The sequence below is a fragment of the Pezoporus occidentalis genome, unplaced genomic scaffold (assembly GCF_034315485.1).
Source record: "Pezoporus occidentalis ecotype Australia unplaced genomic scaffold, CSIRO_AGI_Poc_V1 ctg11, whole genome shotgun sequence".
Lineage (NCBI taxonomy): Eukaryota > Metazoa > Chordata > Aves > Psittaciformes > Psittacidae > Pezoporus > Pezoporus occidentalis.
Window position 1 is genome coordinate 63,161 of NW_026912886.1, and position 24,257 is coordinate 87,417.

Genomic DNA, 24,257 nt, shown 5'->3' on the forward strand with positions numbered 1-24,257 from the left:
CAGGGAAGAGGGACAAAATGCTTCCGAAACACAAAATAAGACAGCTACTAGAGTTGACTATGGCGAACAATCTGGACTAGGTGATGAGAGTCTGAGTGAAGATTCTCAAATGGCCCAGAAAGTACCAGACAAGCACAATAAAATGTGAAGAGTTCTATTTATTAGAAGTTATTTCTGCTATGTTTTATCCTATGAAATTAATTTTCCAGTATGAAAGTATTTACATAAGACACTCCACTTAGCCTATCAATATTGCCCAAGTCTTATATAAATAGCATAGGTGAAATAAAGTGAGAACCTTCACAGCAAAGGAAAATGTATACCAACTCAGTTGGTTCTCAGCTGTGTGACATTTGCATTATATAAAGACTACAAGAACACAATATAAATTAGTTACAAAAAGGTGATACTGACAGCGCAGCAACTCAATTTGCTGAACACAAAAACCACAAGCAGTGGCTATTACAGCCATGCAGTTTTCATTGTGAAAATTTACATTTTAGATGACATCCATTTCACCTTGCTTTAAGATGTCTGACATTGTACTCCTGTTCTTGGACCCTCCTCATCTTCTTCATACGCCTCTCCCCCACTGTTACGGTAGGTTTGCTGACTTGGATCAAAATCTTCAAGGTCTACCTGATCCATCTCATCTGTAATCATAACATCTTCTCGGGGAGGAAGCAGGGCCTCCAGCAGACTCAGTTTCTCCCTTGGAAGCCAGTAGTGCTCTGGGAACTGGACCTAAAATTTCATATGGGTTTTTTAATGAATAGTTATTCCTTCTGACAACACAGCCACCTTTGCTAAAGAAAAGCAGTCAACTTACCAGAAATTGTATAATTAAGCTGCCTTTGTCCATTGGAGATTTGTAGACAGGCATCCCTTCATTGTAGATACACTTTAGGTCACCATGTTTTATCACTTCACCTGCAAAGAGATAACAGCTTTAAATAAGCTTATGAAGGAAGTGTCCATCACATAACCATGAAAAGCAGGGTTAGGCACAAGCAGTGTTCCCACAGCATCAAGGGAGACTACTAACAACTAACTCACAGAAAAGGCTGAGGACTGAGGGGTCCTACAACCAGACTATACAGGCCATTTCCTCTACTGGAAGAGGCTCAGCTTCTCTTAGCACAGCCTTCATGCTGAATTCACACATAATCCAGTAGCTTTTAAGTTCCCACCCTCTTAAGTATTTTCCTGGCTCTCTTCCAACTGAGACCAAAGTTTGTTAAGAAGCCTTTGACAGCTTCAGCTGCAACTGCATCTAATGTTTTAGAATGAGTGACAAGAATAAAAAACCACCAGCTAAATACAGTGACTGCAAGTGTAGTTTGAATCCATTGCATCAACTGGTTAAAACACCCCAAAAAAACCCCACAAAGCCTACCACAAACACCCAAAAAAACCCCAGTCAACAAGCCCAGGCCCAATCAAGCAGGCAAGCAGTTCATATAGCACCAGAACTCTTGTAAGACCCACCTGGCCTAGATGATATAACAAGAACTCTGTTATCCAGAGTTTCTATGGTCTTTCTGAAACCACACAAAGCTTCCGAGAGTTGAATTCTCATTTTTGTGATCAAGTCATGCCCTCGCCTCTGAAAGACACTATGATCCTTTTGATCAAGCACGATTATAACATCACCAGGCTCCAGATCAGGCTCTTGGTCACCTTCTCCATGGAATACTATCTTCTGACCATCTTTCATACCTGGAGAAAAACAAAGCCATTTATTCTCTGCAGCACTGTAGACCACAATTAAGGACACAGAACAAACAGACAGTCCTTACCTTTATCAACATGAACTTCTATGATCTTTTTCTCTCTTACAACCTTACACCCATTGCAGTTGTCACACCTGTCCTTTGGATTTATCCTTTCACCTTGGCCTTTGCATTCTGGACACACAGTTTGAATTTGTTGTACCATTCCAGGTCCTATCTGCTGAACTATAACTTGCATTCCTCTTCCTTTACACACAGGGCACTTCTCCACTGCCCCTCTCTTTCCGCCATAACCTGTGACAAAAAGGTTAAATCTGATCCCAGTCTCCAAAAATGAGAAGTTACTCTACTGCAGTCAGGCTGAAACTCATTGACTTCAAGAGCAGCTTTTGGGCAACTTGAGAGTCATTCAGTAATGTGCTTCCAATGAAACTGGAATTTAGTTTCCACCACAAAACATGCCCCACAAGTTAAAAGTTTCTACCAGCAAAAGAAAGTCAATCTATCTATGCACAGCTTGCTCGATGAGCCTCTGCCCCACCTCCAAATACAGCACAGATTTCAAGGAATTATCATCCCAACTTCAACACCTACATTCCATTAATACTTCCAAAAGAATCTGCTGGCTAAACATTTAATAGAGTGCTAAGGTACAGGACCTCATTAAAGTTTACCTCAAACAATCCAGTCATTATGGATATTTAGTAGTGGTAAAAATGGTTGCGTAATACAAGCTAGACTGCTGCCCACAGCAATTAAAAAATATTAACAAAACAGCCATTTAATAAAGTTCCAGATTAAGGTACTTATAACTTGGGTACCCTTAACTGGAATTCACAGTGAGCTTAAGTCTGCCATTAGAACTTTAAGTTTATATCACTAAGTCATTCTTGGATAAGCATAAATGAGAGCATAAATGGAGACTTTCAGAGGGGGATGAAGGAGAGGGAAAAGCAGAACACCCACTCTTCATTCTTAGTCCCACTCAAGAAAAAAAGGACTAAGACTGTAGTAAGAGGGATGTGAAGCCATTACTTGTTTTTACCTTCACACTTGGCACAAATAACGTTCTTCTGCAGTGCCAGCTTCCTTGTAATACCATTGTACAAGTCTTCAAGAGATACACCTAACTGGTGTACAACATTCTTGCCTTTAGAAGAAAAAGGGAGAGATTAATCCTGGTTCAGCTCTTATAAGGACCAATGTTTATTTAAAGGCTTCTACACTTGTCCACACATGCACAGTCTCACTGAAAAAAAAGTTCTTTCCAAACTTTGAACACAGCTCAGCCCCCTTAAAAGCACGTGCGGTTTCATCAGCTTCCACTGTGCTGCACCCACTTAATAACATAAAAGAACATAAAAGTTCATCTGTAATTAAGCAAAGCATCATTAAAGCCACTCTATCCCTGCTCCTACCCCTAATTTCATAGGCTTAACTGAAACAGCAAAGTGCAAGGACACTACCAGCTTCACATCTGGTCAATTCAGAAGCTGCTGCTTTGCCTACCTATAAATTTCCATGCCGCTTCATAGCGTAATTTAAAAGGCTTCACAGCAAGTTACTACTTGCTCCTTCAACAGACACTGGACATGGAAACAGACAAAAATCATACTGTGCTTTTAGCAGCATTGTACTGAGTTTCACATAATTTCTCCCAAATAATTTCATGAAATTTACAGCATGATTTAAGTTGATGGTGTCCTTTGAAGCAAATTGCTCAAAGCATATGAGCAAGTGAGCCACAGAGATCTGGAAAAGAAGTAACTTAAACCAGGTCTAATTCATCTGCTCTAAACCTAACAATGCTTCCCCCTCCCCTAGAGATTACCCACACCCACTTTAACAAAAAAATAACAGAAGGCATCAAAGATTACTATGGCTACATCAGGTTATCTGCTTTATTAGAATCTTAATGCTAGAGTAACTACAGAAATCATGGTTTATTTAATCTATTGTTGCAATGAGTAATAAGCACACTGTGTGCACTTAGTAGAACAGCAGTACCATAGCACAGGTATCTTATGCTTAAGTGCATGGTTAGTTTCTAGAACTTGTTTAGAACTGTGTACCTCTTCTCTCTCTATTCATTCGGCCTCCACCACCAAAGAACATGTCAAAGATGTCCATGGGTGAAGAGAAGCTGCCGCCACTCAGGCCTCCTTCTTTAATAGCCTGCTCCCCACCCTGGTCATAGAGGTCCCTTTTCTTTGGGTCCGACAGAACTTCATATGCCTGGGATATGAGTTTAAACTAAAAAGAAAAAAGAAGCTCTGAACAACTATGACCAAGAGGAAAAGTTACCCTCTCATATGTAACTCCATCTTCAGACTGAGCCACTGCAGCACTCTTTTAGCATTTGTCTTTTTCAAAAGGGAAACTCCCTACACAAATGTGTAACAGACCGTAATAGCACACTTTTGTCCAGCAAAACCACCCCTTTTCTCCCTCTCCCCCCTCCTCCCCTGTTATACACGGGGTTAAATTCAGAGTCACACCTCCAGTTTACAGGCATATGCAAGCAAGAATTTGACGATTGTGATACTTGCAATCATTATGCACTTCTAACAAATTCCACTTAGAAAAGGCCATACTATCCCCAAAGTCTTAGGGGTCCCCCGATGCTCACAGCCACAGCAGTGCTAGTCATTCTAAAGGTACACAGGGGTCCTTCATGCCTGCTGAGCTGCTACATCCAGCTACAACTAAACACAAATTTAAGTGACCAGACAGATGCTTACTCATCACAAGTAGAAGGACTCAGATACAGATCAAAATATCCAGTTTTGAAGAAATATTAAGAGATTTTCTTAAACAGCTATGAATAACTGCCTATTACTAAGATAACTAGAAGGATTTTTAAGCACAATTTGCCATTATTGAAATGGGTACTTCCATTTTGAACACAATTTACTCATGACCAGGTAAAGATGTACAAATAAAAAACCAGGCCAAAGGCAGAAAAGGTCACCTTTGACTATGTTACTATTTAACAACCTGGAGTTTTGTTGATTACTATACTAGATACACATACACAGAGCTTCTATTCCAATGCTAAAGTACTGTTAGGCCAGCTTTTAGACGAATATTCCTATTTTTCAAGCTTTCCATCATTCTCAATTATGGTGCTCATTTATCCTCCCAGGAAATAGAGTTGAGGGGATCTCTGCTAATAATGCATGAATTGGCTTTGTTGCAAGTAGTCCACCCATGTGCAGGTCAATAATCTCCTTGAATAGTTACCTTGTACATCTGCATTAGCACTTCCCCTGAAGGAAGTTCATCCTGTTGAGGACAGATCCCTCCAGCACAACCCCAGCACACACAGGAGTGCTGGCACCTGGATCCACCTTTGCAGCACTTGACAGCACAACGGCCATCAACACACTAGAAACCTTTCCAGCTTTGCCTGTTTTAAGCAGCATCTCTGTAAGAACGAGCTCCTGTTAGCAACTATGAAGAATGATAGGAGCTGCATCTCGAAAGAGGAACTGAAGCGTCCGCCCCTGACACAGCCAGGCCATGAGGCCTGCTGCCACCTACAGATACCTTCTCCAAGCTCTGCTGAATGGAAACGTTCATTTAATGGCAACACGCTGCAGGAAGAGCATTATATCGGCAAAGCAGAGCTCTACAATCAAGTCAAGGGCGTACATTGCACCGCTCTCCAATAAGAACGGCCGGCCCGCAGCACATCCGCGGTGACCCGCACACCCCCTGCGCCAGACCCTGCGGAATTCCCCATCGCAAGGCCCGGCCGGCGCATGCGGGGCCTAGATCTGAGCTCGGCCCCAAAGAGCCGCAATGGCCTGCCCGAGGGGGGCGTGCGGCAGGTGCTGCCAGCCCACAGCCCCGGCTCCCGCGTACCCGTTCGCCCTCGCTGGGGTTCTTGTCGGGGTGGTACTTCAGTGCTAGCTTGCGATAGGCGCGCTTGATCTCCTCGGAAGAAGCATTAGGCTTCACCTGCAGGATATCGTAGTACTCCGTCTCCTTCACCATGGTGCCCTGCGGGAGGACACACCGCGTTATGTCGCGTTACCGCCACCCCACGGCCTCCCCCCACCCCGCCGCACCGAGGCCGCGCGGGCCGCGCTCACCGCCGCAGCCGCCCGTGTCGCCTCCGGTGTCCGCTCGGCCTCGCCCCGCCTCTTCCTCGGGTTTTATACGGGCAGCGGCCGAATCTTCTGGAATGACGCCGCCCTACGTCACGGGCCTGGAACGGTCTAGAACTCCCGCGCGTGACGTCACCGCCGGTGCGCGCACGGGGCGGGGCCTGGCTGCGCTGAGGCGGGAAGGGGCGGAGCGCGCTTCCCGCCCGCCTCCTAAGGGAACAGGCGGTTTGTTCCCGTCAGGTACCGCGCGGTTCGGTGTGCGCTGGGGCCGCGGTCCGCTTGAGGGTTGTTTTGCCTCCGTCTTGTTCTGGGAGGTGCTTTAGTTCGTGTCTGGCCCGAGGAAACACCGGCAAACATTCTCCTGTGAGCCCCTCGCTCCTGGGAAGCGAGCGCTGGTTGTACCTTAGGAGCTGTTCATTTTGGTCATAGCTTCTGGCGCCTTGTTCTTCAGTACTGTGGGTTATTTAAAACACACGGAGCTAACCGCGTGCCCTTGCGTTGTGTTTGGGTTTTTTACTCGCCTTTTCCTCACGCTGGTGTGCCGAACGTGGGCTGGAAACTCGGGCTGGTTTCTCCAGGCAACCCAAGGTCTCCAACGACTTATTTATGGCTCAGGTGAAAGGAGAGATCCGGTGCTGAGTAAAATCACTCCCGTTGAAGAAGAGAGGTTAATGATGTAGATCACAACTGAGAAGTGCAGCAAACCTGCATGAAACAAAACCGGGGCTTGTTAAAGCTCATGTAGAAACACTGAGAAGCTGTTTTGTATTTAAGGGAGCAGCTCTTTATTCCTGGAATCGTTTTTATAAACCAAGAAATCTGTGGTTATGGTAACCCAAAGGCTGCAGAGCTCTGTCAACTACAGGGGAGGTGAAAAGCTGATAGTGAGGAACAGAACATTACTGTATTGTCTAACAGGGGTGCCCTGGGTTCAGCAGTAGCAGTCATGTTTCTCCTCAGTAGCTGGTGCAGTGCTGTTTTTGACTTGCAGCCTCGGAACAGCGCTGATAACACCGATGGTTTTGGTTGTTGCTCAGTAATGTTTATTCTGACCAAGGACTTTCTCAGTCTCATGCTCTGCCAGGGAGGAGGGGAAGCTGGGAGGAAGCAGAGACAAGACACCTGACCCAAACTGACCAAAGAGGTATTCCATACCACAGCATGTCATGCCCAGTATATAAACTGGGGGCAGTTACCCAGAAGGGCTAGATCACTGCTTGTGTCAGGCTGGGTGTCGGTCAGTTGGTGGGTGGTGAGCGGTTGTATTCTCTTCCCTTGTTATTTCCCTTATCATTATTACTATTGGTGGCAGCAGCAGTGATTTGTGTTATACCTTAGTTACTGGACTGTCCTTATCTCAACCCATGGGTTCTCCTTCCCATCCCTCCAGGAGCAGAGGGACAAAGTAGTGGGGGAGTGAGTGAGTGAGTGAGTGAGTGAGTGGCTGTGTGGTTCCGAGTTATCGGCTGGGCTTAAACAAGTGGCAAAAAAGAAAAGGGACAAAAAGCCCAATAATGTAGGTTTAGAATGAAACATTTTAATGGTTTGAATCTCTAGGGCTATTATAATGACTTTTCTACTGAATTTCAGGTAAATATTATTGACAGATTGAATTAATGCAATTGTTTCTTGGGTACTCCTGCTTGTTGACTTACTGAAGGAGAGGGAGCTAATATACAGGAAAAGAATGTATCAGAGGAAGAAATCAGTGTTGGTAACTATTATTTTCTCTAAGCATAATTAGCAGCAGCTGAACATGTGAATACCTTCCGCAATTTTGAAACTATATTGACAAGTAAACACATTATTTTCTGAAATATCTACAGTGAGGTACTCTGTAAACTTTCAGTCTGAGAACTATATATCCCTTTAAGGGGGGAAAAACCCAGTTTATTCTAGTAATGGCTTTCACCCTGCAAATCACTTTTCTATAATCTTATAGTCTTGAAGGTAATATTCCTGTTCAAGAAGAAATGATGAATCTGCTACCAGTAGTTGAATGCTTCAGCAGTTGGTAGGCTTTCAAAGCATGTATTTAAATTCTCCAAGAATTTATTTTTGAAGATCAATTTATAATATGTTGCAAGGACACAGCATATAGTTTAGTTAATAGAAACCCTAATCTAGGCGTATGTATATGTTGGTAAATGTAATACGAACTCAGACTTGTTAGTGGTTTCTTACTAGTAACTGTTGATACTAGTAGTAACAGCCAAAACCTTCATTGGTATGGATCTTTGCATAAGAGGAGTGAGCCTCCTGCTTTGTTTACTTTCCTTTCCTTACTCCATCATTTTTCAGAGGGAGCTATCAGGTTATATTTAATTCTCAGTATTTGTTTTCTCCATCTTTGGTTCCAGTTGGTACAACAAACTCCTCATGTATTCAAAGAATTAATGGGAAAGGTGGTAAGGGCTGGTTTTTGGATTAGAAAAATGGAGGTAGCAGCTCCTCAGTGTTCTTTCAGTGATCTGCCTCACTCCAGTCTGAGAACTGCAGTCATTCTGACACCTGAAGGGAATACTCTGCTTCTCTAGTTGTCTGAAGCAGAACATTTCCTATTTATCAGTACTGTATTTATGGAACAGAGTTGGAATCCTCATCAGCTGGTTTTACGCACCTGATTTGTCATAATTAGTAATAAATGTAATACCACCTTTACGCACGCAGACATATTTCTGAGCAACTACAGCAGTGGTTCCTTTACTCAAATAAGCTGGTGATCAAGTGTGTGTATGCTCAGTTCTGTTTCTTTCGCTACATACATTGCCTCCTTAAGTCTGTGGGTGTTCCTAACCAGCAGTTACCCGTATTTCAGATGAGCAGCTGATCTCTTTTACTGATCTTTACCTCATCTTGTCACTTTTCACAGTATCAAATTTGCGTGTAGATGGAAACAGAAAAAGAAGCAGAGAATTCTTGTTCTCTGCAGGTAAACAGTGAACAGGGATGAGGACTGGGAGTGCCCAATAATTAGACCCTACTGCCCTCTTCTTTTAACCACCAGAAGACTCTGCCTTCAGTTCTGAAACAGGTATTCCCACTGTTAGCACAAAACAAGTTAAAGCCCTGCCTTTTTGTTTGCATTTCTGTCATTTATCAAGCCATATTACCCTTTCTCATCAATCATGCCTCCTAAACTGTGAAGCTCTTTTTGGAAGCAGCATCCTGTATAGACAGGTGAGGATACAGTCTGCTGAATTGCAGCTGCAGTTCCTTACAGCACCCTTGATTTGTGTAAAGAAGTTCCAGGAATACATTTCATTACAAACACCTGAAAAAGACTAAATAGGAATCCCAGGGCTTGCAATCTGTGGTTGTTTTCAGTCACACTGAATTTGCATAAAGAATTTCACTTGTCCCTCCAGAAGGTGAAATGAGAATCACAGCATACTTTCCTTGGTGTTGAGCTGGATTCTTCAGCATCCTGAACAGGTGTCATGAGTTCTACAAAGTTGTTAGGAAAACACCCTTTAAATAATATATTTAACCTATGATTTTTAGCCTTATTTAGAATACACTTTTAAAAGCCCATTTGAAATATAACAGTTTCATATAATGGACCTTTAATGGTACTGAAACTTTTTCCCTCATAATAATAATGGCATTTGTTTTGAGCTGGTTTAGGGCAGAGTGTAGTAAGTGACTAGCATCTTTACAGGGTCTTTCTGAGACAAGTTTTAATTAAAATTGTAACAATCTATAATAATTAATTTTAATTGCTAGTAATGCAGAAGGAGTAAGACCAGTTTTCATAGTACAGCAGTGATTAGTTAAAGCCTGGTCATTCCAAAGTGGTTTGGGCCTGTAGAAAATTTGACTGCAAGTATGAAGGGATAAATGAACAGCTATAAGGTAAATATGAAAAGAGCAGCTACTTACTCTGAGTCTAAAACAGTCTTTTACTCAGAAAGAAGCAGCAAAAATACTTCTGGATGTTCCTGTCCTCAGACCAACTGTTGTATTGTCCTGATGGGATGTTCTTCCTCTTTCTAGTTCCTCACAAACATCTGCCTCTTTCTCCTGATATGTATTCACAGCTACTTTTGTTTTCTTTATGATTCTTTCCTTAGTACAAACTGGCAAATCTAAGATGCTTTTGTGATTGACAATCCAGAAATTTTGCACAAACTAATCTGCATTTTTCTCTGTATTGTTGTGGAACAATTCCCTGGGAAGCAGAATGCATTGTTCAGAAAAGCAAAACGAAATTCCTTTTGCTGTGGCATTGTTAATGAGAGAAAACACTTTTACAGAGATTGCTACTGGAAATTCTGTGAAATATTAATACACGCAGGTGGTTGTGCTTGTGAATAGCCAAGTGTTTTGTGGGATAAACTGCTTCACCTGAAGAATGTGTGTTATGTAGTCTCTTTGCTTTCGCCTAGAGGTGCTGATTTGTGTATAGATGAATTCTCTTGTTCTGCAAGAGTGGGGAGGCACAGCTGAGGGTGAAAGTCCTCCTTCTGACATGAATTCCTTCATTAGAAATTAATTAATGTAAAAAGTGTATGTGAGTTTAAAAAGATGTTGCTCACCGGAGGCTTTTTATTATGCAATCTGCCCTCAGCATCTTAGCCCAAACTGCCATAAATGTGTTGATCGTTAAGGTATGTGTTGAGACTCATTTGTTTACTAAAACTTGCTGGAGGCTTAGGCACAGTCATGTCGAAAGACATGTTTGAATTTAGAATTCTGCTTAAACCCTGAAATCTACTCTCCTTTCAGAGTAACTCCGCAGCTGATGATGGTTTTATTTTAGCTAAAATGTTTTAGAGGCCAAGATTAAATCTTCAATTTTATGAGAAAACACTGGGGAGGGGAAAAGGTATCAAAGTGTATAATCATAGTAAATGCAGTTAACAGCCATCCAGGAACACAGCAGGCTGCAATTAGTAGCAAGTTGAAAAACTGCCAGGCTTTGAGAGGGACAGTTTGAAATAATAATAATTAAAAGGGAAAAAAAAGAGAAGTAGTGCTATTTCTTTTCCATGTAACATAGGCTTTGAAATAGAAATTGAAAGTTACTGGATGTTTTGCTGGTGCTTGGTGTGGAGTGAGGGTTGTTTTGGGTTTTTTGTTTTGGCTCAGTGCTGGAAGTCTGGAGCAACAATAGGACTATGGGTTTAACATCTTGTGTGTATCAAAAAAGCATTGTTTTACACTTAGATGTTGTTACATGATTAAAAAAGGGGGGGGGGGAAACAGGGCCAGTCACACAGAATTAATTTGTTACATGAATTGACAACCTGCTTAAGCTAATTGGGATGAACAGCAGGGAGCACCCAGAGTTAGTATACTCCATTAATTTCAAACACAAGTTTTATGGCAAAGCATAAACATTCCTTTCTTACAAGTAAAGAAATGGGGGAGTACAGAGCTAAGAGCAGTTTGATGTTGCCGTAGTGGCATTGTGGGTTAAACCTGAAACACCCTGTCCCAAGCACAGAGAGGTGCCATGCACTCTCCCCTTGCTGAGGCTGATCTGTGTGTTGCAGCTCTGTTGGTTACTGACCCCAGTAACAGCATGGCTTTGTTTTGGCTTCTGTAACATTTCCGTTGGGGATCTTGTGACACTGCAAGTTTGTAGCGACAGTGTCTTTTTAAGTATCAGTGGTTAATTCCTGAAAGATACCAATCGATTGTAAAGCAAAGGATGTGAACAGTGTATGAGCTTTATTTGCTTCTTAATTTCCTTTTTAGCTTTGTGAGGCTATCAACGCCAAGACATCTTAACCTGTAGCTGGAAAAAGCAGCCCATCCCGCTGCAAAAATCCAGTCTGATTCTGGTGCAGCCTTGGGCAAGTCACATGCAGGTAGGTATAGGCATAAAAGATAGCATCATGTAAACTGCAGTATATAAAAATCATTTAAAGGTGAAGATCATTCCTTATGAAACTCTGCATAAGTTGCTAGACCCATTTGGTAGGATTTACTACCAAAGAGTACCTAGAAATGTCATGCCAGAACGACAAATGCAGATTCTGTATAGAACTGTTTCTTGCAGCAGGACGTTCATAAGCCTATTGTTAAAATGACAGGATTGTTTGTAGCTGACAATTCCAGGAAGCTTAGTTTATCACATTCTTGTGAGTTTTCTATTACAGTCAAACAATACCCAGTCCAAACCCAAATCTTCTCCACTATTTCCTGCAGATGAATTCCCCTTGCTTCACAACCTGTCTGCCCTGCAGCCACTTCTGTTACCTGAGGAGTGATTTAGCATCAGGGAATCCTTGATTGCAACAAAACAATTTTCTGACCATCAATTAGTTAAAGGAAGATGATATGAAAACCAAAACAAAATCCTCTCTAAACACAGTATGTACAGAAGAGATGTGTATTTGAGGTTTTCTGTTTATTCACTGAAAAGAACAAGTTTTAGAGAGCTAGCAGCCATTTTCTTTCCATGAGGCCAGCCTGTTAGCTAGCCAATCAACACACAAGGCACAAGCCAAGCAAGGTAATGAGTGCTCATCTAATTGGATTCCTTCATATAAAATAGCATGTAAAACATTTTAGATGACCAGAAGAACTAAAAAACTAATGAGATTTCTTGCAACAAAGTTGAATCCTGTTTTTTCTTTACGATGTGTCAGGAAATCTAGTTGTGAGCCCGTAGAAAATACCTAGTGGCTTTCTGCAAAGAATAATTGGGACAAAGAGGGAATTCAAAGACTTATCCCAAAATGAAGGAACTAAATGAATCCTGACATAATTTATTTTTCACACACGTCTGAATTGGACACATTTTTACCATTGAAATGTCCCCTGTTCCATGTTCAGGTATTCTCAAAGCAAGTTTCTGCTGTAAGAATAGAACCCTTAGAATCCCTCTGTGAAGTTTTCTTTCTTTTCCTTTAATTTCAAATTGCATTCTCTACAGTTAAGCATTTGGAAATGCTGCAAGATACTCTGGAATAGAATTCCCATCTTTATAGAAAGGTAGATGTTTACTAGTCTTACATAATCCCAATTGCTTTGTACCACTGAATGAAACATTCTAGATCATGTTTTCTGGCTCTGAAGGGAAACGGCACAGCACAGCTTACATCCCTCTCTTCCTCTTGCAGAAAGGATGGTCATTAATGTCATCTGCCAGTGACAAACCCTTGCCTGGGTTATCCCCTGACTTAGGGAAATACCAGTTTTCACAGACCAAAACTATCCCAGGGAAGGTGTTCACAGTGGGTGGCTTGAGCTATTCCCTGGATCCTTTTTGTTTACTAGTGTCGAAGTAGCCCAAGGAGCTGAACTAGGTTTGCTTGCATCCTGGGATGTAATTTGTCTAATCATGTGTGGAAACTGCCACAGTATGTAATAGGCCTGGTTTGGTGAAGTCAAAGTGCTGGTGTAGTTGTGATGCTGGAGGAGGCACTTGGCTGTTACACTACTGGGTTTCATAGGTATAATTGACTTGAAGGCATTTCCTGATGTAATTAATCTGTGTTTTCTCTAAGAAAATCACTGAATGTTCTATTTTGAAACTAGAGTTAATAAAGTTAGAATTGCTTCAACTTCTGTGAACTAATTTGTTGGAAATGTTGGCAAAAGAAAAGATTTGCATCTTAAAGCATTGTAGACTCATTAAAATTCTTCTCATGGATAATTGAAGAAAACTGAATTAAAAGGAAAGTTTAAGCAGCTCACAAGCACTGCGACATTTCAAGCATGTTAAAATCAGAAAGAAACAGCTTTTGTAGCTGTAGTCTCCTCCTCCTGTATTGCGTGTTGGCTTTTCTTAACAAATAACCAGTTACTGTTGGTTTCTTCAGTTGTCCAAGTAGCTTATTTATGCCTGACCCGCACAGTTCCTGACCATTTTTGTGACCAGCTTTAGAGGGCTTGCCAGCATGCCTAACAGTGGAGAGCCTCTTATGAAAACATCACAAGATGAAAATGCACAGAATGTTTCACAAAGCTTTGAAAATGGGTAAAGTAGCCTGAGTATTTATTTTAACAAACTGATTTGCCAGTTTTTCACAACTTGATTTTGTCTCCTGCTGTTGTGCAGGTCCACAAGGACCTTGTCTGCCTGGTGGTGTCTCTGCTATCAAATGCAGAATAAGGTCTGTCTTTTGAGGCTAGAATGAGAAAAATTGTAATGAAGTTTCTAACTGGATTTCTTCTCCTATGCTTGCTTCTAGTTTGGCATTAAACTAAATAGCATCATTCAGTATGGACTGTGTTGCTTGTATCCTGTTTACATATATCTAGCTGTACAGCGTTCATTTTATAGCACAGAGGTTCTTAGACCCAGAGGTGGGCTCAGCAGGAGTTCGTGTAAAGCAGTTCCAAAAAGAGTGGCTCAGCTGCTCACTGTGGCTCAGCTGCTCACAGCTTAGCAAAAATATGGAAGGCTGGTTGAAAATACTGGTAAATTACCAGGCTCTTACACTTCAGTATAAGCTTTTCAGCAGTGTGGTGAGGTAATGGGCTTTCACAAGTACCAGAATATAACAAAGTTCAGATAGTCCAGTAAAAGAAGCAGTTGATGCTCCTGTGCCATCCCTTCCTGTGTCTCTGATGGTCAGATTGGCCCCAAAGGCTTTAGAAGTTCAGTAGCAGTTGCTCTGCACTTTTTACAATGCATATAATCTACTTTGAATGGGCTGTCAAAAATACCTGAGCCGCAGCTACGCAGATAGGTCTCTCTTCCCTTTGGAATTTGCAGAAATAATCCTATATCGTAATTAGCCTTTGTAGCTGAGCATCTTCTTCCCATCAAAGGCAATAAAACTTGACCAGGTAACCAGGTACGTGTAAAATAACCCTACTGGCTACTGTCTTCTTTCTGTCCTAGGCAGCACAAAAGGGAACATTATTTTTCCTGTTACTGCATCATTGGAATAGTGTCTTCTGTTACAGAAAGCTCCTCGTCCTTAGAGGTTTTAGAAATACCTGCTTTAAGAACAGAACAACACATCTCACAGGAATCCTTTAACCTCTGCTTACTAGAACTTTGTCAATATTGCTGAGTACTAATTATCCACTCCCAGAGACTGAACTATTGTATCAAGCAGATATTTTTCTGTTAAGTTAAATCTAATTTCACATTTGTTGAGGTAACAGCTTGCATGTTACGTTGCTTGGAAGATGTGCTTGACCCTTTCAGGTAGACAGTTGGTTGGGAACATTTTTATCATAATGGTTTCTTCTGTTCTGGGCTCTGTAATCCAGGATAAGAATCATTAGGAGCAAACTGTAGACTTAATGTTTTTGGAAAGGAAAACAGTTCCAGACATCCCTGTAACCTTTTGAAAGTTGTGTTGTTGTTGCTGCTGCTGGACTCCTAATGCAGTTAATGCAAGAACTGTAATTTGTTTAATCTGGCCAAAGACCATAAAGCAGTACTAGGCTTGTGATCAGTATGGGTATGTGTACACATGAAAGTTAGGATTTTGCTGATTTGTAATAATGCCTGTATTTTAGTATTTTAATGCATGCTTCTATTTGTGACATGCTTCAGCAAAAAAAAAAAAAAAAGTTTCCTTGTTTTCCTTCTTAAAAGAAAAGTAAAGCTAAAAGAGAATTTAAAATTATAGTGGTTTGCACCCACTGCAAACAGGAACTTTAAGCTTCCCGGTTAAAGGAGGTGATGAGCACTTGGGTTGTTTCTGAATTTCTAGTGAAAGAATATCACAGAGACTAGAACTGCAGCTAGTTCTGATGCATTTCAAGTCCATGGCATAATACTTCTTTGTTAGTTTTTTTGATGTAGCCGGTGCATGTTGTCGTGTCAAATAACAGTGCTCACCTGGTGTGGTTAGAAGTCAGGCAGCAAACTTTCTACACTTCATTTTGTATGCTGGAAGTAGGATTCCAGGCAGAAAGGGCTAGACAAAGAAAATAAAATTCTAGGAAAAAAGACCTTTTCTAAGGCTGGAATCAAACCAGTGTGACCTAAAAAATGAGAAAGAGAGGAAATAATGAGTTCTGTGTGACCTAACTTTGCTGCGCTCCCTGCAAATAGCCATAAAGAGGCAGCTTACTGAACAGTTTCAGCTTCAGGTCTGGGTTTGTGCTGTGCAGGGGAGAACAGAGCCAGAAAATCTGTACTAAGGTCAGTGAAGGCTTGTAGAATGCTCCTAAGTGTTGAATAGAGCCTTTTGCAGAAAGGGGGATAAATAAAGGCTGGGTACATTGTTCATTCCTTCCCAAGCACCCACAGAGTTCTCAGCTATCTGTAGAATTGATCTGCTCACCAAAAGAAATGGCCTGGCTTTTGCGGCTATTTAGTCCTAACAACAGAAAAAATACTTCAGTTGTATGTTTTAGTGTGTGTGTGCCAACTGTGTTACATGGCAAAAAGGACTCAGCTGTTAACTTTAATACCTTGTTCTTTATTAAGCCTGTCTGTGGCTATTAAATATGCCTTTGTGTGGGAAGAAGTTATATGAGTAATTTGAGACTGGTTTCTTGTGTACTGTGAAAAGCAAACTGATTGTCATGTCAGCTGACCCTTTTGCAAGAGTAGGAACATATTTATGCTCATTTGTGGCCCCTTTTTTAAGACTCAGGAGGACATGAAAATCAATTAAAACCTAAATCTAACCTGTTCTTCAAGGACAAAGGGAAACTTTTAATAGAATGAATAAGGATTGTATTATAATATTGGCCTAATTTGAAGAGAGGAGTCATTAGTAAATAAGACAGCCAGTCATGATAGACAGCAACGTCCCTGTAAAGGACCACGAGGACCTCTTGTGACTCCTTATTTTGCTCCTTAATATAGGGAGAACGTTACATGTAATACAAAATGAGGCTTTAAGGAGCTATTGTGTGTTGTTACTGTGGGGTTTTTACCTTATGCTGTAGAAAATGAGTAAACATCTTCAAAATGTCTTGGGTAACAACTCGGCTCCCCAGAGTCCGGAGATGCAGTGTTTGTTACTTGGGTGTTTACGTGCTGGTCACAGCTCTCTGTTTAGCTGCTGAGCTGTCCAAGCTTTGATACTACATTGATATGCTGATTTCAGTCAGGGTAACTCTCTCGTCTCTGTCTAGAACTCTAAGGGCAGATTCATGATTCTAAATTTATTGTCTTGTGCTCCTTCCTGCAACCTCTCTCCAGAGCTCTCTTTTAAAATACTGGATTCAGCATTTGCAGGATGCATGGGGAATTGGGAAAGGATTACTTGTGAATGGGATCCAGATGAAGATATTTAGTTTCTGAAGTTTCTAGGCAAAGTGCCAGGATCATTAAACCCTAAGAGCTACCCATAGGTAATTTAACCCATTGCTTTTTGCTGCCAGAAGAATTGTCAGATGATTACTTAACGATTCCATCTTGAATTCAGATGTCCCAGTGAGCTGTTGAAAATGCCTGACACCAAATGAAAAGTACTTTGGAATGTGCAGATGTAGACCCAAAACATATTACCAAAAGCAGCTCTAGTGTAGATTAAGGCTGGTGGAATGTGTACAGCTGCGTTGTCCTGGAGAACATGCAACAAACGCTTAGGGAAAAAAAAGTAATTCCCAGAGCAGAGATAAATATTTAGGACACTTGTAACGTAGAATGAAGCAGCAAAAGATACACACTGATTGGAAGTAAGATTTTTTTTCATCTGCTTTATTATGGATTACTTAAACAACCAAGGTGTAGGAGTTCAGAGATGGAATTGGCAAAGTCATCCTCAGGAGAGGCAAGCAGTGAAAGATGAAAACAAAATTTATTAAGAAGTTCTGCCTTGGAAAAAACGTGTGTTTTCCAGTGGAGCCTATTTTTTGTGCATTAAACTAGATTCAAGTGTCATCATTTGGAAAGCCAATTCAGCCAAAGTGTTGGAGAAAAAAGTACTTGTGCAGATGGGGATTTGCACACTTTGTAAGGGGAACTCCCGCACACTACAAAATATTTCTTTGGGCAAGGCAAGCAGAGAAAAGAGTTTAATTATAAGCTGCAGACAGTGTTGTAAGAGATGTGTAGTAATGTGCTTCCTGCCACTTGCAAGTAGCCTGGTGGGTGAGCTTGTAAATGATATCCTCAGCGGAACAGTGAAGCAGATGAAGGAGCTGCACTGGTTTGGATCATTGTGGTGTGTACAAGTACAAGTGAGCCTTCCTGAGAGCCATGGAGTCTGGAAGCGCTGCTACCAGAGCATTCCCAGGAGAAGCTCCATGGATTGCTTTTTGTACAAAGCTTGTTAAGTGACAGAGAAATGGTGTGCACTCAGCAGACGCTGTAACTGAGCATTCCCTTGTTATTGCCCATGTTCTTTGCTGCAGACAATCTGCAGGATAATTTATGAATGAAAATGCTGCAATAGTTACAGTAAAGCTTTGGAAGTTAAGCAGACAGGAACTGCAGTAGCATGGTTGGCCGTAAACATAATCTTGCACCTTGAACATACTGCTCTTACAAAATCAGGCGTTACATTAATCTCAGCTTACCTGATAATGTATATTCATGAGTGCAGGATCTTCAATATTGGACATTTACCATACATTAAACCAGAATAAAATTAATTAATAGAATTTTTTTCACTCTCTCGGGAGCCCACACATATGGTACAGTGTTATCCAGGAACAGGGTGAGAGTGGAGAAGCTGTGTAATGTTAGAAAAACCAGGAAAGGGAGGAGGAGATGGGAGCTTCATCGTGAATCCAGACAGCATGGGTCTGGAAGCTGAGGTAACAGACTGGGTGAATGCACAGTCTCAACTGCCAGCTGGTTTAGTTGTAACAATAAAGGGGGAAAAAGGGGGGGTTTAAGTCTCTTTTTTTTTTTTTTTAGAGCAGTTGTGAATGTGATTTTCAGACTTCAGGTACTTCAACTTGGTTCATGTATACAAAGGGTTATGACTAAATATCCCAAAGTCTAAAGGAATACCTTGTACGGAATCATGTCTTAACAAGATACATATGTAGTTATTTGATGGACTGCTTGTTTTATTCTTGCAAGTTTGTAGAAAACTGGTTTATTTACAAAAATTCTACCCCCTGTAGAAAGCCAAGTGGTAAAATATTTAAAATTGACAAAACTGCAGGAGCAGAATGATAAGGAATTGGAATACAAAAAGAATGAGAGATGTCTTTTTATTTGCTACTGTACAAAATCTGTCTACTGAGTAGCTTCTCCTTAAAGCCCAAGATAATATTACTGCTGCAGAGCAGTGTTCATATTCTATTGGTGCAGTTTGTGATCTTAGAAATAGCTCTGCAGAATTAAGGCCAAAACATATTGTATGCCAGAACGTGAAGTTCATAGTTTTTAAATTTGAGAGAGAAAAGATTCCAACCTAATTATACAGGACAATTGGTGTATTCTGTGAGGCTTATTGAAGTGAGAATTTCTGTATAACATTTTGTCCATGGAGATCATTGCTTTATTATCATCTCAAAAAATGACTTTATAGATTCTTTTCAGTTTTATTCTTAGTATTTTCACAAGATTTTCCTATGAGGAGAGAATTTAGAGGACAGTGTATATCTGGATATATTTGACCTAGAATATGGGATGTAAACAGAAATTCCAATTACCAGAGAAGGAAACATAGAGCCTGTGGAAGGAGAGGGCTAATTCCAAAGTCCTTTGAAACTAAAAACCTCATGGAAATTAGTATCACAGTAAGTAGTGCTGTTAATCAGATCCTCAGTGTCCTTTTGGTAACAGAAAAATGAGTTTTTCCTGATGTGTAACTTCATTGAAAGAGAGACCTCTGTCATTTTGTAATGCTAAAAGTGGAGGGATTTAGCTGTTACATTTAGTTCCTACAGTTATGGTAAGAATTGGTACTGTATTCATTTTTTTTTTCCATCAAATACACTTGGTTAAAACAAGTAATTGCTGTGCCAGCAAATTCAGATGGGTTGCTTTGCTTCTGGGGGTAAGGATTGTCAGTTCCACCAGTTGCAATTTTACCATTATAGTATCAGTCACACGTGTTACTTCCACTGGTTTGTAACAGATCTTGCTAGAGCTGTTACAACCTCTGAAACAAAGAAGGAAATGAGAGAGAATGTTCAAACTCCTGCTTTTTAGGTTGTGTGAGAGCAGCTGCAGTCTGATACTATATTGAGCTGCCATAGAGTAGTGGTTGTAGCTGCAAGCCTCTGGATAAGCCAGTCAGACCAAGCATGCTGTGCCTCCCTCTCGGGTGAGGGGTGTGTGTGCAAGCATTGAATTGAGGCAGCAGATGAGGTCATGTGTGATAGAAAGGTACCTTGAAATTAAGTCCCAAATTACATCAGGAAGTAGTCATTCAAAAACTGCTTCTGCTAATGGAGGTGTGCAGAAGTATGCTTTGTTTAGTTCTAGGTGGTCAGTGTTGTGTAACACAGAACTCATTGTGTTCTGATTGGCTTACTAAAGTGGCCTCTACTGTGAAATCCTCCGTGTGTGCTTTGTAGAGGTTTTTGCATGTTACTTTTAGAGCCATAAACTTGTAATGCACAAATTGGATGGAGAATCCACTTTTAAGCTGGTTGTTGGATTTTGGAACATGCTGTTCCTGCCCTAATAAAGTTAAAAAATGTACAGGGAACCTTAGCCTTAATAACAAATGTAGCAGTGCAAGTCCAGATTTCCGAAGCATTATGGCTTTGCTGGGACATCTTGCCACTGAAGCATCACTGCACTGTGTTTTTCCTTGCTGCAGGATGCTTAGTAAGCTCTTGATCGAGCAGTCCCACTGAATTCTGCTCAGTTCAGCCTCACATGTACAATTTCAGATACTATAACCATTCCTGGATCTTTACTTAATTTTAAAAGAAATAATTCCTAATAAAAGCTTAAAGTAACAACTTTAAAAACTTACTATTTCACTCAGAAGGGATGCTTCTGAATATACACCTATATTGTCAATAAAAGAGAAAATTGCCCAACAGTACTTCCAGGGTTAAAAACCACCAAAATAACCAACTCTCAAATGGACTGCTATGTCCATCGAGGCAGGTGGCAACTACTTTGCACACAGCATTACTAACTTTAGCACTCCTGAAGACAGTGGATGCACAGAGCTCCTCAAACAGCTTCTGCATGTTGCAGCATTACCAGTGCCAGTCCAGAAGTTTAGACTTGTTGGTTGATTCTTTATTAAAGGAACATAATATAAACTGAACTGGTATCTGTAACAGTCGGATGAGAACAAAGCAAACCAAAGGGATTTTCATCTGGGAAGAGTCATGAATGATGATTGTCATAAGTTTTGAGTAGCTTCAAAGGAAGCTCTTCTGATATATTACTGATCAGATTTGTGTTCTTCTGGGGACTGTTTTTGCTGTTCATTTTTTGATGGTTTGTTTCATAAAATAATAGAAGTTGTTAAATATTTAGTATTCAAAAGGTATTTAAAGGAAAAGATTGCATTAGATTTCTAAACATCAAATGTAATTTCTCTCCAAAATAAGAAAATACTCAAGAACTAGGAAATGTGTTGAGATGGCAAATTTCAGATGTTTTGTTTTTATTCCCTAATGTGTCTTCCTGGTCTGTCAATCTGTCATGCAATCCCACTTAATTAAATCACCATTTTCCCATCTGTCAAATACAGGCTTACCTTTCAAAAGGCAGTATAATCCCTCTCTATATTTACATTGCTCAGCTTCTCATCAATGTCCACCTTCACCAAGCCAGTGACTATTTTCAGAGCCTACCTCTCTGCTCATCAGACAAGCCCTTTCATGTTTTGTCCCATTATGCCATTCACAAGAGAGGAAATATCCTCACAGGCAAGGTTAGTGATGACTCCTCATTTTTCTTCAGCTGCTTTTGCTACCTGTATCTCTGCTCTGAGGCATGGAGGTCTGCAGCATGGTAGCAGCAGGAGATTAAATGAACTGCGATTGTCACTTCTGATGGGTGAAGAATTGTGCAATCTGCTAAACTCTTGTAGCAGGGATCCAGCTTGGTTACAGCTTGCTTAAAGAATGTTTTCATTGTGAATAACAATAATAATTTCTAGGAGTGCCCACATATGTGTAATAGGTATTCTACAAAGTGTAGTTAATGTGAGGTAGGAAATAATGTCTGACATAGCGTTGGGCACCTGACACTGCTGTGTAACAAAACTGCTTTTGAAGTTGCTTGTTATTTAATGGAGAGCTGGGAAGGCCCTTGTTTGGACTTTCTACAGTTTGTGTTTATTACACTGTGGAGGGGAGGGAATTCCTGAGCTTCACTCAGGACTCATTTGTTGTAGTTGTTGGAATAAAGGTAACTGTAATTTGTTCTTGGCCTTTGAAGGCTGCCAATTCCCACCTTGTGATCTATTAAATGAAGTCAGCTGAATAAAAACTCTGCATGCTTCTATTCATGAATAATCTGCAGTGTATTGCTATATGCAGTCGTCCAATGCTTAGTTATTGGTTATATGGTTTGCTCGTATAACCCTCTGCATTCTGTTACCTTACAGACTTTCTGTGCTGTATCATCTGTGCTATAATCTTTGCCTGGTTAATTTAAGACAAGAAATGTTCATTTTGTCCATGTGATAATGATAATTTGTTGCTTTGGTGACAATTTTGAGAAACTTTATTGTTATTATTAGGAAGTAAATCTCCTTCTTTTCCTAGCCTCTAAAAAACACCAGCCAGCCAACAGAAAAGCCCCTAACCTTGAAGCTTCAACAGGTAACAACTTTGACAGTTTACAAGGTATTATATTAATACAGTGGCAGCATGATCAAGGTTAAAATTGATAGTTCCTTCTGTATACTTGCATGGTTCATGACCTCTCTGTTATGATTCAAAATTACTATCTCCATCTTTTATATGCCATGATGTTGAAGCCAGAAGTCCACTGGTATGAAATAAGAATGTCTTCCTTAGAGTGAAGGTATTTCTGTGTTCAACGTGATGGTAGTGTTTGCAACAAAGGGGCAAAATATTATTTGTTCTTTTGAGCTTTCTATTTTCTCCTGTTGTGTTTCTGAGTGCTTGCAAGCTGTGTTTTTATTTCCCCTTGGATTTATTGTATTTTGAGTGCACTGGATCCTACTAGCACTCCTGAATAATCTTTTAATAGGTATATTTTCTTTTAGAACCTTTACAGATGCACAGACTGTCCGCAGAGATTCACTGCTTCATTTGGAGGAAACCCAAGATGAAGGCATAGAGCCAACAGGTAAGCATGTAAAAGATGATCCTTGGAAATTTGAGCTCCTATAAGGTGATTATTTTTTTTCCTGTAATACAATATTTGTGCCTATTCTATCTAGCAAGTTATGACTGACAATTTTTCAGGGCTGGGATAAAGAGAGACAGCCAAAAAAGTAAAATGAAACCCAAGTGAATCAGGGCAACTGCAAAATTGTCAGGAGCTTTCTGTAAGCTTGTATGAATTCAATAGTTTTTCCCAGCTTTTGCCTGTATTTGAGATGGTTACTAGATAGAAATGAATAACAGTCTGTTCCCATGGAACATCATACCAATTCTTGTGTTACCTTTGGCAGCACAGCTTACTTAGCATCTGTCAGCTATTGAGGATTTGGCATACTGTCTAAGAACTGGAGGCCGTAAGGGAATATCTATACTTTGATGAGTTCTGTGTAGCACTGTAGCATATGCATACTACTGTAATTTTAAACCAATTACAGTGGTAAATTTACCCTTGTTTGCTACCATGTGGCTTAAAGGTTTGCTAGCAGAAATTGCAGAGAGTCTTTGGAAGGTTTGCAGCCCTGAGAGAGCTCCCTGTTGCCTTGGTGAGTCTGCTACTGGTGTCTAAATTTGCCCATTTAAACAGAGAATATTTGTTCTATGGGACAATTGGAGCAATGGCTGCAAGTGGTTTTTGAGGAACTAACGTATGTAGGAAACTTGCATGCAGACTTTATATTTGACATACGTCTAAATATATCTTTGTATGCATATATACTGACTTTTAAAAAGGCGATTCTTTGATACACTGTAGGTTTCTTTCTGAGAATTGAGCTGCTCACCGTCTGCTTTTTGTTTTTCCATAAGCCAGAAATAAATCTGAATGGCTGAAGGTGATAACTTTCAAACCTCTATTTTCAAATGTTCAGGGTATTTTACTGAACTACTTGAGACGCACACTGTATATATAGATTTTTACTGAGGCTGTGATTCTGCAGAGCGCTTGCTTGTGTGCTTGTGAAGGCTCTGACCTATTTTACTAAGAATTTATCTGGGACGCTGGTTCCTGCTGTCAGTTATCTACCCTGCTTCTCTCCCAGAGGCTGCTGCTGGCTGCAGTTGAGAGTAATATTCTGAGCTGTAAACCACAGTGCTCAGGAAGGAATGCACATGCCATTCAGCCACTCCTGAAGAGGTGACCACAGCCTCTGGAAGAAAGGTGAGGTGAACAACTGAGGGTAGAAGCTGTTCCAGCTGTTCCGTCATCAGTTTCCTGCAAACACAAGTCACACCCCATCCATTTTAATTAAGCAGTTCCTTTACTTGGGTTTAGATATTTTTGTAAGTTGATGAATCAGGAGTTTACAAT

General features: G+C 40.7%; 2 protein-coding genes across 7 annotated transcripts in view; one reads left to right on the forward strand and one right to left on the reverse strand.

Annotated features, from left to right (window-relative positions):
* Positions 1–138: 138 nt before the first annotated feature.
* Positions 139–5,967, reverse strand: DNAJA4 (DnaJ heat shock protein family (Hsp40) member A4). Of its 2 annotated transcripts, XM_062625571.1 has the most exons (8): positions 5,831–5,967; positions 5,601–5,738; positions 3,806–3,986; positions 2,779–2,883; positions 1,800–2,027; positions 1,489–1,719; positions 830–930; positions 139–744 (listed from the first exon to the last, which is right to left on the reverse strand). In XM_062625571.1, exons 2-8 carry the CDS (start codon positions 5,730–5,732, stop codon positions 526–528), a joined length of 1,197 nt encoding a protein of 398 aa, XP_062481555.1. In that variant the 5' UTR covers positions 5,733–5,738; positions 5,831–5,967; the 3' UTR covers positions 139–525. The 2 variants fall into 2 exon arrangements, with proteins under 2 accessions (XP_062481555.1, XP_062481565.1); XM_062625581.1 differs by lacking the exons at positions 3,806–3,986; positions 5,831–5,967 and having other exon boundaries at positions 5,601–5,739.
* A 3,039-nt stretch (positions 5,968–9,006) lies between these two features.
* ACSBG1 (acyl-CoA synthetase bubblegum family member 1) overlaps positions 9,007–24,257 on the forward strand; it is a 34,145-nt gene continuing 18,894 nt past the window's right edge. The window contains exons 1-4 of one of the 5 annotated variants that reach the window (XM_062625608.1): positions 9,007–9,025; positions 11,549–11,661; positions 12,445–13,778; positions 22,831–22,913. In XM_062625608.1, coding sequence (XP_062481592.1) covers positions 13,699–13,778; positions 22,831–22,913 — 163 coding nt within the window. In that variant the 5' untranslated portion in view covers positions 9,007–9,025; positions 11,549–11,661; positions 12,445–13,698. Of the gene's footprint in view, positions 9,026–11,548; positions 11,662–12,444; positions 13,779–18,652; positions 19,418–22,830; positions 22,914–22,936; positions 22,959–24,257 lie in introns of those variants that run through there. The other 4 variants (XM_062625619.1, XM_062625629.1, XM_062625636.1 and 1 more) reach the window with 4 other exon arrangements.